General features: G+C 50.5%; 1 protein-coding gene across 29 annotated transcripts in view; it reads left to right on the top strand.

Annotated features, from left to right (window-relative positions):
- Positions 1-15,503, top strand: part of NEDD4L (NEDD4 like E3 ubiquitin protein ligase) — a 324,616-nt gene that overhangs the window by 186,250 nt on the left and 122,863 nt on the right. For 17 of the 29 annotated variants that reach the window (XM_089305073.1, XM_089305069.1, XM_051851904.3 and 14 more), the window contains 2 exons: positions 35-73; positions 2,132-2,185. Coding sequence is in view for 14 of the 29 variants with exons in the window: in XM_089305069.1 (XP_089161195.1) it covers positions 35-73; positions 2,132-2,185 (93 nt within the window). In the remaining 15 variants the exon portion in view is untranslated. Of the gene's footprint in view, positions 1-34; positions 74-2,131; positions 2,186-2,580; positions 6,233-14,973; positions 14,997-15,503 lie in introns of those variants that run through there. The other 12 variants (XM_089305066.1, XM_089305065.1, XM_089305064.1 and 9 more) reach the window with 2 other exon arrangements.

The raw sequence follows: 15,503 nt of genomic DNA, 5'->3' as shown, positions 1-15,503 counted from the left end.
TGTTAAAGACACTCTGTGATAATTTCTCTTCCAGACGCTGAACCCAAAGTGGAATGAAGAATTTTATTTCAGAGTAAGTTTTCCGTTTTGTGGTAATAAGTGTTATTATTCTGGGTTGATATATTATCATGATAGATTTCTATTGAGGGAAAATTGCTAAATTTTTAATGAGAAATTCCTTTCAAGATGAGAAGGTAGGGTAAGTTCCTGATGGGCCTTGGAATCTAAATGACAGTGGCAGTCACAAATTCTGGACTTGTTTCAGTTGGGATGTTTGGAGCAAGTAAAAAGTGATCCAAATGCCATGTTTTCTCTTTTCAAATCAAACCTTTCTTTGAAAAATTAGATACGATATAATTTAAAACCACAGATTTATTTCCATGAGACATAAATTAGAAATTATTTTAGAGGTAGAGTGACAGTAGTCGCAACATGATTAGAACCAACTGTGATTTGGTTAGGGAAGAAAATTTTTATAATTCAAATATTTAGTGTGTAGGTAGGCACATAGTCTAAAATTACTTCTGGAATGTAGTGCCACCAAATGAGGTGAAATTTCACCCACCTTTGATATTTACAATCTAGAACAGCTGTATACAGAAACGCATGAATTTTGTGAATCAACTGAAATTTCTGCTTTGTGAGCTTTTGGGGTTGTTGTTTGTTGCCACGATTGTGAAAGTGCTAAACTCATCAGCTGTGACACTGAGAGAGTTTTGGAGAGATCCTATGTCTGGCCTCCTTTTAAATGACCCCGGGAGTGACAACAAAGCTGTTGGGGGCTGATAGGAGTTACTGGACGTTAGCTAAGTCTGACATACGGGCTTCCGCTCATGAAACTCCAACTTACCTGATCCTTTCTGGAGAACACTTTGGCCACATTTATGAAAATTGTAGTTCATTCAAAAGTTTTCTCAACCAATCTTGGCTGTGGATATCCTTTCTTTTCCTGAGTGTGTGCCTTTATTCATTCCACACATCTTTGTTGTGCGAGCTCCTGCTGCAGCCTGCAGGTGCATTGGTCAGCAGCTCGGCCCTTCACCAGGCTCAGGAGCAGACAAGAAGCCCACTGTCCACCTGCTGGCTCGGTCAGTGGACTGCGGAAAGGTCAAGGGGCCAGAGCAGAAAGCCGAGCCTTCTGCACACGTGTGGTCAAATGTGAAGCAGTTCCGTTCTCTCTCTGAGGCAGCCGGGGCCTTGGAAGGCGTCCTGCCTGGGTCACAGCTCTGGCTTTACCATTTCCTGCCTTTGTGACCCTGGAAACATCACCCAAAGGCTCTAAGTACTCAGATGGGAGAGGATGGTTTCCAGGTTTACGTGTGATGATGTAAATCAGAACAGCAGCACCATGTCTCGTGGGTGCTCGCTGTTACTAAATGACGCCGAGTGTGCGTGAGCACCAAGACCATTTGGGTTAGGTTTTGGTAAAGAACAAGAAAGAAGCAAAAATGACACTGCAGGTGCAGTAGCTTTGACCTTGGCCACAGGTTGCTGAGCGGAGAAGCATCCCTTATTCCCAGCTCTCTCTGCAGGTTGCCACCTGGGTCCTGGAGACAGCAGGCCAGACTTGCGTGGGGCCTGGCCACCCACCACGCTAGCTTTGACTGGGATAGCCTGCTTGACCCTCATGGATTCAGCCCCTCGTTTGTCAAATTGGGATGCTAAACACTGTGGGGTTGCCGTGAGGATTAAATCACATATTGTAAGTGTTTAACCAGGAGAGAGTGCCTACAAATAAATGCAAATAAGTGAGAGGAGCATTCTCTTCATTGCATAATTTTTATCATTACCATTGCTATAATTAGGCCAGGACGATTCCTGCAGGCAGGGGTCTTGGTGAAGATGTGGTCTGCAGGTGTGGGAATGCCTTTTGTAGAGATTAGGAACTCTTGAAAGGTGTTTAGAATTGTCCTTTCTTATTTCAGAAAAATAGCCAAGAGCCTTTTCTTCTTCTAACAGGCCTGAGTATCGGGGGTAGAATAATGCAGAAACTGATAATATCAGTGTTCCGGAATTTCCAGAAGAGCATGCTAATTGTTGATGTTGCACAGCTCAGTTCAGTGCATTCTAAGGCATTATTCTTTCAATGAATTCTTGCTCATTTTTGAAGTACTGTGTGCATCCCTTGCAGGTAAACCCATCTAATCACAGACTCCTGTTTGAAGTTTTCGACGAAAATAGACTGGTAAGTAGGTCTCCACTTTTAAGTTTTGGAGCAGCATCGTTCAAATGTTGTATTTGTGTAGAGCTTAGAACACTATGCACAACCCAAGGGAAGACCATTTTTATTTTACTGCCGGTAAAGATTCTGTTTTTGTGTTGTTAGGGCAGTGGAGTTATGGGATGTGTGTATTTTCATCACAGTGAGTATCAGTGGCAGTCACTGGTGATGGTTTCAGTCTGTATGCTTAACACAGTGGTGCTGGGAATATGTACCGGATGTGGGCAGATTTGTAAAGGGGCCATCAGGCGTGTAAGCCAGCCTTGTGGGGTTTTAAAAGTGGAAGCCAGACTACAACATTGTGATGCCATTAATAGTAAATCTATGGTGATTCTAGGAAAACAAAAATTAATTAACAGTATGTAACATAATGTGAATCTATACTTAGCAGGTGAAATGAAGTTGTATTTTTAAAGTGGTACTTTCCTAAGAGAGAACCTTAGTACTTTTAAAAAACCAAAGATATGCCCGAGGCATATAAATGGTATAAGTGAACATTTTATATATAGATTGGTGTGTGTGCATATTACGTTCATGTGTATGAAATCTGCGATTTCATTTTAGAAGCAAAACCTGGCTGAAGCAGCTTGCTTGCTTAACTAACCAGAACGTATCCCTCAAGTTACCTGGGAACCACGTGTTCCCTCTGTGACAGTGAACACCATCACGTAAGGCCTTCCAGTACCCTCTGTTACAACCCAGCGCACTTGGCTGGATTGAAACCTACCTTTCCGGAAGCTTACGTATGTTGATTGATGAAAAGGAACGTTCTTATGGACCCCTCTTTCTCCAGAATTCAACTGGCACTCCAGATTACGGAATACATCAGTCAGAGCAAGTGCCAGGTCCAACTTTCTGGGCTCCTAGGTCTCAGCCCCGTGGTGCAACAGCCAGCTAACTGACCCTTGCTAAAGACTTTGGGAGGATGCTTGATCCCATATGCTTGGGAGTATTTTCCAGAAGACCGTGGTCAGGTTAGGGTTAGCAGTAGTCAGGTAGCAGCAGGTCCCTGCACTCTGGGAGACGCCCATGGCTAATCCTCACCTTCCTGAGTGTGATGGCTTTTCATTATTTTTCTTGTGTTACGAAAAATCCACTGTTTAAAAGTTAAGTTTCCATTTCCATGGTCTACCATAATGCCTGTGGTGGAGCCAGCCTTGCCATGGGTGGGAAACTGCGTTGCCAGTCTTCAGAATGGGCTTCGAATGGGCAGATTTGCGGAGATCCTGAGTGACGACCCCAGGCTTTATTTGAAAGGTTGTGTCTTACTAATTCCCACCTCTGCCCCCAAGGCCATCTGTAGTGTTGCTGATGTTTTTTCCTTTGTTGGCTATAAATGCAACAAAGATAATCCATGTCTGTAGCAGCACTTGGAAGTCTCAGCCTTAAACAAACGAGTTCCCATTTCTCTCAGGTCATTTTGGGCATGTAAGACCCATGCTTTGAGAACACACTTGGGGTGTGTGTGTAAACACAGGGTTAAGCCTCCACACCCTGGGCTCCAGAGCTGTTGACAAAGTCATGCTTTGCAGATTTTAAAATAAACTTTTTGTCACTCTTCACAGCTTGGCATTTTTCCCTCCTAATTTTTTTTTTACCCCCTCCTAAATAAACCTTTGTTAAATAACTGATGTTTCTGGGTCATAGAAAAGTTAAGTTTAAAGCGCTCAGAATATTTCCCAGCGAACTGCAAATCTGATGACAGCTTTTTGAATGTGCACTTTTATTTCTTAGGTCCCGTCTGGCTCCTTGCACACATATCAGGATTCCATGTTGTAGCCCAACTGTGGCAATGTTGCCGACTTTTTACTGGAAAACAGCTCCCCTAAAAGCATTTCTTCTGGATGGTGTTTAAATTACCGCAGAAACCCCATGCACACCACGGCTTGATTTTTCCTTCTTTTTTTTTTTTTCCCCCAATCCTACCTGGCATGTGTAAGCAAATATTTTCACCAGCTGAGTTCCTGTCCTTTGCTGCTTCCCCGTCTGATAATCATAATATAAATGAGGGGAACACACACATGCACACACACAGGCCTTTTAATTGAAAACTGTCCTAACAGCAGGCGGATGGGGCCGGCAAATGGCCGTAGAGCGAGTTGTGCCCCTCTGTCTCTCCACGGAGCTATTTTGTTCCTTGGAGATCACGGTCTAATTATTTCTCAGGAGGGGGACCCTGATTCGGTGGGGGCGTGTAATCGTATTTATAGTACGTTTTACGAGTTTGCATTCCGGCATCGTAGGGTAGTGATATCATAAATAACAGAAACACAGCGCGCACCGCCTGGGGAAGGGGTTCCCCCCTCGCGCAGCCCCCGCCGCGTTTCCCTGTCGCTGCCTGGGGTGGTGGGAGCTGGGAAGCCCCGTGGGCGCTCTGTACGCAGTGCAGGGCCCCCGGCGCCCTCCGGACAGTCCCAGGGCTCCGCTCCGCTCCGCTGGGAGAGAAGCGTCCTGCCAGCGCAGTGCTGGGAGATTTACAGCCCAGGGTCCCGGTGCTTGCTGCCCTAGGCAGCTGCGAGAGCTCCCTGCTGGGGCCACTCCTTGCTGATGGAAAAGCAACAGCTGGGAAGGTGCTGTTTCAGGCCCTCGCTGTTTAAAAAAAAAAAAAAATGAGGAGGAGAAGGGGGAAACCGCACTAAGTCCACAAGCTGGCATTGGAGGGGGAGCGCGCGGTCATGTGCTCCTGGCCACCCTACCCTCGGCCCAGCGCGGATGAGAGCTCCTTGCTCTTATCCAATCATGCCTGGAATGCCGCTTGCCACTTGGGTTATTTCTGCTATCTGTCGCTCCCGGTGCCGCAGTGCTAACGGTTTGGCAGATGGGACACTTTTTCTTGGAGTTTCCGCCCTCGGTCCCTGACTTCTGGAAGCGCCGGGCTCGTTGTTGCCGCTCGCCTAGCGCGTCCCGGCCCCCCGGATCACCATGGCCCATCGGCTTCGGTTTCATTTTGGCTCTGGGCGCAGCCACACAGCCCCCGAATCCGAGATCCTAGACCAGGAGAGAGAAGAGGACTTTTTCATGGCATTCCACACGCTGCCGCGGAGGAGCAGCCCGCACCCCTGCGCCCCGCACGGCACCGCGCCCGGTGGCGGCGGCCTGCAGGACAGCGTGGGCGCTCTCAAGCGCAGCTCGTCCATGTTCATCCCTCAGCTGCTCACCGGCCTCGACGCCCGGCCCACGCGCAGCTCGTCCGTGCAGATCTCCCTGCAGCGCAAGGCCGCCGATGGGGCCACCGACGGGTGCGGGCCGCCCGAGGGCCCCGAAGGCCACAGCGAGGACAGGGACCAGGCCGCGGCCGCCAGGGCCTTGGCCCCGAGTGGAGCCCCGGAGCCCGCCCAGAGGGACGTGTCTGGGGGCTCCCCACCGGGAGCCTCCCGGGACCCCGGCCCGCTGGTCAACGGCACTTGCGGCCGCCTAGTGCGGGGCCCCGGCCGCGGCGAGGGCTCGGAGGAATCCGTGCCCGGCCTGCGCATCCAGCACCGCGCATCCAGCGCGGACGTGCGCCAGGTGCGGCTGCTGCCCCTGGGCCCCGATGGCGCCGCCGAGCCCAGGCGCTGGTCCTTGCAGCACGTCCCGGATGCTGCTGGGAGCTCCGGGAAGCGCTGCTTCGTGTTCCAGCTGCAGCAGCCCCCAGTGGGCAGCCCGGGGCTGGGCGGCGACTTCAACTTCGGCTTCACGGGCACGAAGGGCGACAGGCTGGTGCGCTATCCCCGCATCCGGCTGGAGAGGAGCACCTCGTACCCTACGCAGCCGCGGGCCGGGCGAGGGAGCCCCACGGAAGACCGGGCCGCACCGGAGGCACCGCCGCGGGCCGGCAGGATGGCCCCGGAGATCCGCAGGACGAACTCGGCCGAGAGGGCTGCACAGGGCCAGGGTTGCATGTTTAAGATCAGGCAGGAGCCGAACGTTGGGCAGCAGCATTTCCGGATTCTGGTCACCCGGGAGCCCGAGGAGGCGCCGGCCACTGCCACGGAGGACCCCGCTGAAAGCCCTGGTCCCGCCGGGGCCGTGGTAAGTGCGCGGCCAGGGCTCGAGTTCCGGCGGGCCGGGACCATGACATTCGGCCCAGTGTGCGGGAGAGGCCCGCAAGGCGAGTGAGCGGTCCAGAAAGTGGCCTGTCTCTAGGCCCTCAGAGTTGGAGAAACCTGTTTTGGAAATTCAAGCAAAGCATACTATTTTTTTTTTCTTCCCTCTCGCTTCTGTATAGAATAATTTTGAAAATTTATTACTTGAAATTAATCTGCCAAAAAAACAGGTCGGTGGCCCGGCATGTCTCGGTGCGGCCTGGCACAGCCCTCTGGGGTAAGGAGCAGGCGGCGCCGCAGAGGGCTCGAGGCGGAAGGCGGGTCTCCCTTGCAGCGCCTGGTGGGAAGGGGGCGGCCCTGGGGTCCTTCATCGTCTTGGGTTTTGTCCTGTGAGCACTGAGCAGGAGCAGGGTGGGCCAGGAGGAGATGGCGTTGTTGAAGCAGACCGGCTCCTGGGCCGAGGCTGGGGGTCCCTAGGGGGACCTCGCCGCCTTCCAAGCTGGGAGGGCCCCTGCTCCGGCTGTGGCCATGTCCACCCTGGAGCGGCTGTGGCCTGTGGGTGACATGGAGCAGAGAGAGAGTTGCCGGCCTGCTGGCGAGGGTGACGCCGCGGCTTTTCCTGCTGGGAGCGGGATGCGGGCGCAGTCCTCGGCTAGTGGCTGCTGGCTCGCAGGCGCTGCCCGGAAGAACCAGCTCCCTGCGTTTCAAATTGGATTCCTCCCTCCCCACCACCACCGAATTTCATGTGATTGCGAGTTTGAGGATGTGATTATGAAATGCCTGGGGGATTTTTTGGTTTGGGTTTCACTTGCGAGTTATCTTCAGAGTGGGTGGTTGAGTATTAACTAGAATTGTGTTGCCTTTTGTTCGGAAATATTTCTGTCATTCAAGTGAGCTTTATCCCTGTTCTATCACTGGTTCTCACTGTTTGGAAGGTGCCGTCCAAAGCTAGGTACAAATGTATTTCTCTTTTTTGTTTTTTTTTTTCTTCCCACTTCCATTAGGATTTTATAATCTTAAGCTTACTTATTCGGAAATAGCTTCATCCTTTGTCTTGGTCTAGATCCACGCCAGTTTTTACACAGTGGTACAGATTTCTGTGGCGATTAGGTATAAGAGTGGCTTTCAGACCCCCCACCCCCACCCGGGGGGTGACCGTCGGGACAGTTGGAAGCTGTTATTTGGCAGCACAGGTCCTTCCATGCTGAACTTGACCACCGACCCTTGAAGATGGTCAGAAGCCACTCCTGAGGGTTCCCCAAGGGTTCAGTTGTATTACAGAAGCATAGACCACGTTGCACCTCGCTCGTCAGGTGCAGGGATTGTTCGCAATCCAAGTCTCATTTGGCTCGAAATTTCTAATACCACTGGAAAATAGAAGAAGCTGAAAATCGTGTGTCTGTTACAAGGCCGGTGCCAGTTTGCAGTCCCCGTGGTGGAACACAGAGTCCGGCAATTAGGAGACGTAAATTCTGGACTACAGAGCTTTCCTAGTAAATGGTTGTTCTCATGTTTACACTTACATAAATCGTTTCACGGTCGGGACATTGGTTTGCTTTTGAGCAAATGCGTTTTCCTTTAAAAAACAAAAACAGAGCCCGTGGCCCCGCAGACCCGCGTGCTCCATTCAGCAGTGCTGCGAGCATTTCCTGTGGACGGGGAGCTGAGCGCAGGCAGCAGCTGCCGCGGCCGGCCGCATTTATCTTGAAGGCAAACATTCGCTTGGGCGTCTACAGTCTGGCTGCCACCGGGGCGCTTTGGCGTTTCAGATATCTGCCGCTTCGGTCAGGAGGGCGTTGCGTGATGAGGTTTACATGAGAAATGAACTGAAGTCGATTACAGCCTGGTTTCGGGATCGTGGGGAAGATCCTTCTCAACTGGAGAATCCGAGGCAGGGTTCCCGTTTCTAAGCGGGCCTCAGCCCTTCCCGCGAGGTCAGGCTCACAAACAGGCCGCAGGGGCTGAATCTGAAATGCACCATGACTCCAAAAATGTTAGCCAGCCTGATTCGTAGGAAAAAATACAGCAGGGAACTCCTGATGATGATAGATTCTTTTCATCCTGTCACCATTAGTTAATAAAGTCGGTTCTTATACTCTTCAAGTTATCATCAGTTTACATACCTCAGGGGTCTTAGGTCTTACCAGTTCAGTCTGTGGTCTGATTAGCAGTCATTTAGTGACTGCCTGAATTGTTTGATTCGGTTAGTTTTTGGTTGATTTGGTTCGGTTTGGTTTCGTTGTGAGCCCCTTGACTACTCTGGGCTTGGAGAAAATTGGGTCAGCATTGCCCAGCTTCGTGGCCCCCGTGAATGCCACCTTGTGCGTGATGACTGCTGAAGTGCACCTGGCACAAGCCGAAGAGCCGGCTTGCCCATCCCATCCGTGTCGTGAGCTGTTTCAGATCTGTGTCGATAGCACCACCCCGGCGACTTGGAAGGTGTAGGGACCGTCTGTTTCTCCAGGGCACCGAAGTCTGCCATGTCAACAGCGAGGGAGGAGGGCCAGAGACAGGAATTCTCCCTCTCTCCCTCCTCACACCCCAGGCCCGCACTCTGCCGTGTGAGCCTTGATACACATTCACTTCACAGAAGTAGTGTGCGCATCTTTCATGGCTAAGCATTCAGTTTACTGGACAGCAGAGAGATACCCACATTTTTTTTTTGGTGGGGGAGAGATTTTTAGTTTGTCTCTTTTAGAGGAGATATTTTTATTATTCAGAAAATTGTTGATGTTACTACTAATTGGTTGCTCCTTTTTACCCGGAAAAAAACACACACACACACACACAAACCAAAGTTCCGTGAACATCAAGTGTATGATCCACCCTTTTATTTAAAACTAGCAACAGCGTCATCGTAATGGACCAGAAGAAAATGTAGGTTCCTTTCATTGACTCGGTTTCTGAAGGAGTTCTTTATTTCCCTCTCGCCGATGGAGCAGTCCCCTCTCTTAGTGTGTCGTGTATGAGAATAGCCCAGTGTTACAGTTTTCAAGTGTTCGCAAGGATGTTTTAAAAAGTGATGTAGGCGGTGCCCGGGGTTGACCCTGGTACGTGTTTGTAAACACAGAGATAGCACTCGCGGGACGGCTCATGTTTCTACAGCACTCGATCGTTTCAAGAACGCTTCTGCTTATTTCCCTCGCTACCTGTGCCCATCCCTTTGTGGGAGCATCGTCTCTGTCTCCCTGGGCCTCGCTCACTGTTGCGTGAAATGGTGTGTTGTCACTCTTTCACATGAAGAGGGCCTATAGTGTCATCAGCAATAACATTGTGTATATACCACGAGATACTGTGGTGGCATCACGTAGATGTAATACAAAAGTGTGTGTGTGTGTGTATCTACACAGTTGAAAAGCATGTGTTAAACCAAAATGCTGTTTAGTGCTTCCTGTGATGTTGTATTTTTGCTGAACAGTTCATGGATGGTAACGCTCTGGGGCCTGTAGACAGAGGAAGAGCTGTGGGGCGGGGGGCCCAGGAGTCAGTCTGCAGCTCACTGGCTTTTGGTGTTGGGATAGGATTAGATCCCCTCTCTGAGCCTGCTCCCTTGTCAGCAGAAATGAGCATAAAAATGTTCCGGCTCCTAGACTCACAGTCTGGTTTGAGTGATGCGGCACCTGTGGAAGTGGTTGGCTCGTGAGCCAGGTCTCTGTAATACATGCGCCTCTCCCTGAGGACATTACCTGCTTCTCATCAGCATGTGCCAAACACAAGGGCAACGTGCATTTCTGGCATCCCAGGTGGGTCGGCTTTAGTAGCTAGTGTTGATGTCCTTCCTGCTGGCATCTCATCCTTCCTAAGTATTCGGCCCTAACGCTGCCTGTGATGGTGCAGATCATTATTTGTGAGCCTTGAACTGGAGAAAAGGACCTTTAGTTACATTTGCTCTCTTGGCTGCTGTTCCAGTCGTTGGTTGAGTATAAATCTCTATAGGCTGAGACTTTTGAGATGCAGGATGATGCTGTCTTACAGGGTTTCTGCACTGGGTGACTTAAAAATGAGGGAGTGGGGCCAGCAGTGTCGCTCAGTGGGTTGAACCTGCCACCTGTGACGCATGCATCCCATTTGGGCACCAGTTCAGGTCCTGGCTGCTCCACTTCAGACCCAGCTCCCCGCACATGTGCCAGGGAAAGCAACAGAAGGTGCTCCACGTACCTGTGCTCCTGCCATGCGTGTGGGAGTCTCTGATAGAGTGCCTGGCCCAGCCCTAGCCCTTGTAGCCATTTGGAGAGTGAACCAGCAGACAGAATAAACGTATCTACACCTCTTCCCCAACTCCTGCCATCTGTCTCACCCTGTTACTGTGTAATTCTGCCTTTCAAATAAATAAAAAAGAAATTTTTTATTTAAAAACTATTGGGAAGGAAGGGAGGTATATGGGACTCTTCCCCATCTATATTGTCTTTTAGAGGGTTTTTGTAGGTGCGCCCGCTACTTCTCATGGCTAAGCCTGAAGGCAGAGTGGCTGGCCATTGAAGTGAACCTCCAATTTTGTACATATTCATATAAAATGTATTATCCCTACGTAAAAGTTCACAGTACCAGAAGAGAATTTAGTCATGAAAGAATTACCTTAAAATGCAGTAAGTGTTGAATATTTCTGTATGTTGGGGCCTATTCGGATGGTAATGCTACTTGCATAACTGGAAGTGATCACACACGTAATTAACAGCATGGTATTACTGCCAAGATTAGTTAGCATGATCAAAAACCCTTTAACTCTTGTTCTTCCAAGATATTTGAATAATGGGGGAAGGCAGGAAATTCATAGATGATTTACCTGTTGATTCAGTGCACAGGTATCAGAATATCTTAAGTTTCCTATATAAATGGTGAAAGGCGCTTGGGGAACCCGATCCAGAATTGGCTGGTGACCATGCAGAAGTTTTTTAAAAATCCTGTCTGCAGTCTTTTAGCTCCTTTCATTCACACCCAGTAGCGTAACATGCTACATCCTGTGGGAGAGACGGCATCAAAGCAGAGTGCACCTGCTGTATGTACCCCACTCCAGAGTAGACTAAAAAAGCCAAAAGGGAAGGAATGTGGAAAATGCTAGCTGAAGGACATCGTGCAGAATGTCTGTGAATTTCTGGGCAAGTAGATTATCAGAAGGTTTTAGAAATTCACTTACATATAATATTGTCTGTGGAGTTCCTGTTTGGCATCTGTTGGTCACCCTGCCGTGGTTTACTTGGGCCAGCCAGGGTCCAGAGTGAGACTTGCGTAAGCCAGCGAGACAGGAGGCCTCATGGGAGTAGGCCTGGGGGTCAGTGCTTGATGGGCTGGTGGGGTTTGTGCACAGTCTCTGCATTCCACACTCTCACAGGAAGATGCCTTTTCAGGATGGAGGACGGAGTAGGTTGGGTTGAAGGAACCTGCTTTCTGCTTGCTGATGATTTTCGAAACAGAAAGCTCCGATGCTTTGAGGAAATCACTACACTCTCTCCTGAAGGGACAGGTCATGAAAAAATAATAATAGTATCAGAAATGGTGTGGGAGGGGCCCTCTTCCCCTGGTTTGAGGGTTCTTGCCACACTCTGGTTCGTGCTCGCATACTTGGCATCAGTCCCCTTCAGTGACTGCCCAGTTTACTTAGTCTCTGAAACCTTCCCGAGCTTGTGCTAGGAGGATGTCACACACAGGAAGCAGAACAAGGGAGGAACCACCCGGCACCCAGGCCGCCCACAGGTGCCTGCAGTTGGCGCAGCTTCCTTTCGCACTGCAATTTCTGTAGATCCCAGTGAGAGGACTGTGCTTCCAGCCCCGTCATCGTCACCTTCGTCACCTTCCCTCTTTCGGAGAGACTGGGCTGGGCGTGTTACTAAGCATGCTGAGTACTCGGTTAATCAGAGTTGACGATAGATGGAGTTTCTTTCTGCCTGAAGGTCAGTGGAGAGCTTGGTAGGCTTTTTTTTTTTTTTTTTTAAACTAAAGTTTTTTTTTTCTTTTTCTTTTTTTTTGACAGGCAGAGTGGATAGTGAGAGAGAGAGACAGAGAGAAAGGTCTTCCTTTGCCGTTGGTTCACCCTCCAATGGCCGCCGCGGCCGGCGCACCGCGCTGATCCGATGGCAGGAGCCAGATACTTCTCCTGGTCTCCCATGGGGTTCAGGGCCCAAGCACTTGGGCCATCCTCCACTGCACTCCCGGGCCACAGCAGAGAGCTGGCCTGGAAGAGGGGCAACCGGGACAGAATCCGGCTCCCCGACCAGGACTAGAACCCGGTGTGCCGGCGCCGCAAGGTGGAGGATTAGCCTAGTGAGCCGCGGCGCCGGCCGCTTGGTAGGCTTTTACAGTGGATCTGATGACCTGCATATGTCGTGGCCCATCCACTCGCTTAAGACAGTTTTAAAGCTTCTTATAAATTGTTGCTTCTTTAGAGAGTTTCTTCTCATATTCTTTTCTTTTTAAGATATATTTATTTGTGTGTGTGTGAGAGAGAGAGAAAGAGGGAGAAAGCTTCGCCTGCTGGTTCACTCCGCAGACGGCCGCAGAGGCCAGGGCTGGGTAAGGCAGGAGCCAGGAGCTTCATCCGGGTCTCCAGGTGGGTGGCAGGGGCACAGGCACTTGGGCCAGCTGCCCAGCTTCCGATCGTATTCTTTTTAAATTCACAGCTAGGTGTTGACTTCTTGAAGGAAAACACTGCCTTGGTCCAGGTTTTTTTATTCAGAGCTGCAGAGAAAAGTGGCTGTGGAGGAGAAGTGCTGAAATGTGTGTGTCGGGCTCCAGCCTTATTTAAAAGCAGACTTCGGCCTGGGAGTTGCAGGGCCCGAGTACCGGGTCTCTGCCCTTCTTCAGGGCTCCGCCCCTGCTGGAGGCTGCTCTTGGATTACCTACCCTGACCAGCTTGGGAAAACTCGAGTGTAGACTCTGCTCCGTGTGGCCACAGTGCCTGTGTTTTCCACTTGAACAAAGAGATACTACATTACAGCTGCAAACTTGGGATACTGAAGTTGGCACCTTTAGCCTGTGCCTTTTAGAAGTCCAGCTGCTGTGCTGTGTGTCAGAGTGGGCATCATGAGGGCACACGGAGGCCACAGCGGAGGTGCCCGAGGCCTGCCTGCAGCCTGGGTTGGATTTAGATTCACAAGGGCTGTTCCTGCAGCTCCTGGACATTCAGCGGGTGTTTCCGGTTCCTGCGTGCCACCGCCAGTGTTTAATCTCGGATGTGTAGACTTGCAGGGCTGCGAGTGGCTTTAAAGATATGGAAGCTAGTTTCTTAAAAGATGAGGAAATTGAGATCTGTGGTTTAAAAAATTATCAAAGAAAATTTATGGGGCCAGTGATGTGGCACAGTAGGCTAAGCCTCTGCCTGCTGTGCCAGCATCCCCTATGGGCACCAGTTTGTGTCCCGGCTGCTGCTCTTCCAATCCAGCTCTCTGCTTTATGGCCTGGGAAAGCAGCAGGAGGATGGCCGAAGTGCTCGGGCCCCTGCACCTGCGTAGGAGACTTAGACGAAGCTCCTGGCTCCTGGCTTCAGATCGACTCAGCTCCGGCCGTTGCAGCCATCTGGGGAGTAAACCAGCAGATGGAAGACCTTTCTCTATGTCTCTGCCTCTCTCTGTCTGTAACTCTGCTTCTCAAATAAATAAAAATCTTTTTTAAAAAAATTTATTAGTGTTCCCATTCCTGGTTCACGGTCCAAGCACCTCCCCGATGCCTGGGCAGTGAGGGGATTGGTGAGCTGGTGTCGGGAGCCAGAGCAAAGACTCAGATCCAGGCCCTCTGCTGCGGGGAGCTGGCAGCTTAACCATAGACCTGGCGCCTACCGCTGAGAGCTTCACTTGTCCATTGGAAGTGAATGGTGTTTTGTTTAATTTGGGAGGCGGAGTGAGACGGAAAGCTCTGCCTGCTGGGCTCACTCTTCAGGCACTCTCAGTGACCAGGCCAAGCGGGACTCATCCGGGTCTCCCACACGGGCGGCAGTCTCAGCTCCCTGAGAGGTCGGCACTGCACCGAAGGGTCCACATGCGCAGGAAGCTGGAGTCGGAAGCCAGGATTCTGATAGAGAATGCAGGTCTCCCAACCTGGAGCCTCAGCCTCTAGGCCCGGCGTCCACCCCGAGAGCCCTGCTGCTGGTGGGGGAGAGGAGTTCATTCCTCAAGTGTGAGGTCGTTCCTTTCCAGTGATGCCGCGTGAGAGGCGCTGCCCTGCTCTGTGCTGGAATGCCTGTGTGTGGGCAGCCAGGTTGTGAGAGCTCCCAGGCCTGCACACAGCTGGAGCAGCCGGGCGGAGGCCTGCGCAGCCCCAGCCTGTCTCCTGGGAGCAGGCACCGGTGCCACAGTGCGGGGAGCCAGTGCCCAGGCCTGGAGAGGCAGGACCAGAGCTGGGTGCTGAAAGATGGCCGTGTTCGTGTCATAGGTCGGTTGGAGGGGAGCTCAAGTAGAAGTGCCTCCCCCCAAGGATCTGGTGGCTGTGTATTCCCATGAACTGCCTTAGTCATGATTAGCAGGTTTCAACAGATTGTTGTTGTTGTTGTTGTTGTTGTTTAAAGTCAAATGGGTTGCTGAAGAATTCGGGGGTGTGGTCGTGGACTCCAACAGTCCCCTTTCTCTTCCAAAAGTATGGAGTTTGGGTTCCTTCTTTGCTGGACTGCCTCCCACAGAGCTGCTGTCTGCACATCTACCTGGGCCAGGACAGCAAGGAAGACCTGCCACTGACTGCCAGTGACAGAGACCCAGGATGGAGACGGCCACCTGTCACCCTTGTCGTCATCTTACATCGTAGGATCACAGCTTCGGCAGAGACGAGTAAGGTTTCTTTGTAGAGTCTGACTGTATTCACTGATTATATATGTGGAGTTGAAAATTTATCTTGAAGAACTAAAAAAAAAAAAATGAGTATTCAAAACATGTCTTTGCATAACTTCTCATTTGAAATGACATATATGCATAGGAAAATGGTAAGCCTTAGTCTGTGTTATGGCATGGAAAATGTGTCCCTAATTAGATATATTCTATGCACTTGCATATTACATGTATTTTCACTAGACCTAATAAAGGAAAAATAACTCCTATACCTGTCATAAAATAAATCATGTTCGGTTAAATGCAGCTGTAACCATCAGGAAAAATTCCAGCTGTAGACGAAATCTACGGCCAAGTGAATGTCACATAAAACCTTTCACATCACAGAGTAAGGAAGAGTTAAATTTGCGTATCAGATCTGTGAAGGAGAAGAGATTACTGACCTCGGGAGCAGGCCAGGAGTCACCGTGGAAAGCTGTACGGAGAAACCGTGTTTTAAAGTATGAAATT

Source organism: Oryctolagus cuniculus, chromosome 10, assembly GCF_051225735.1.
Source record: "Oryctolagus cuniculus isolate XC-2025 breed Fujian yellow rabbit chromosome 10, ASM5122573v1, whole genome shotgun sequence".
Lineage (NCBI taxonomy): Eukaryota > Metazoa > Chordata > Mammalia > Lagomorpha > Leporidae > Oryctolagus > Oryctolagus cuniculus.
This window is presented reverse-complemented; position numbering and strand designations above follow the sequence as displayed.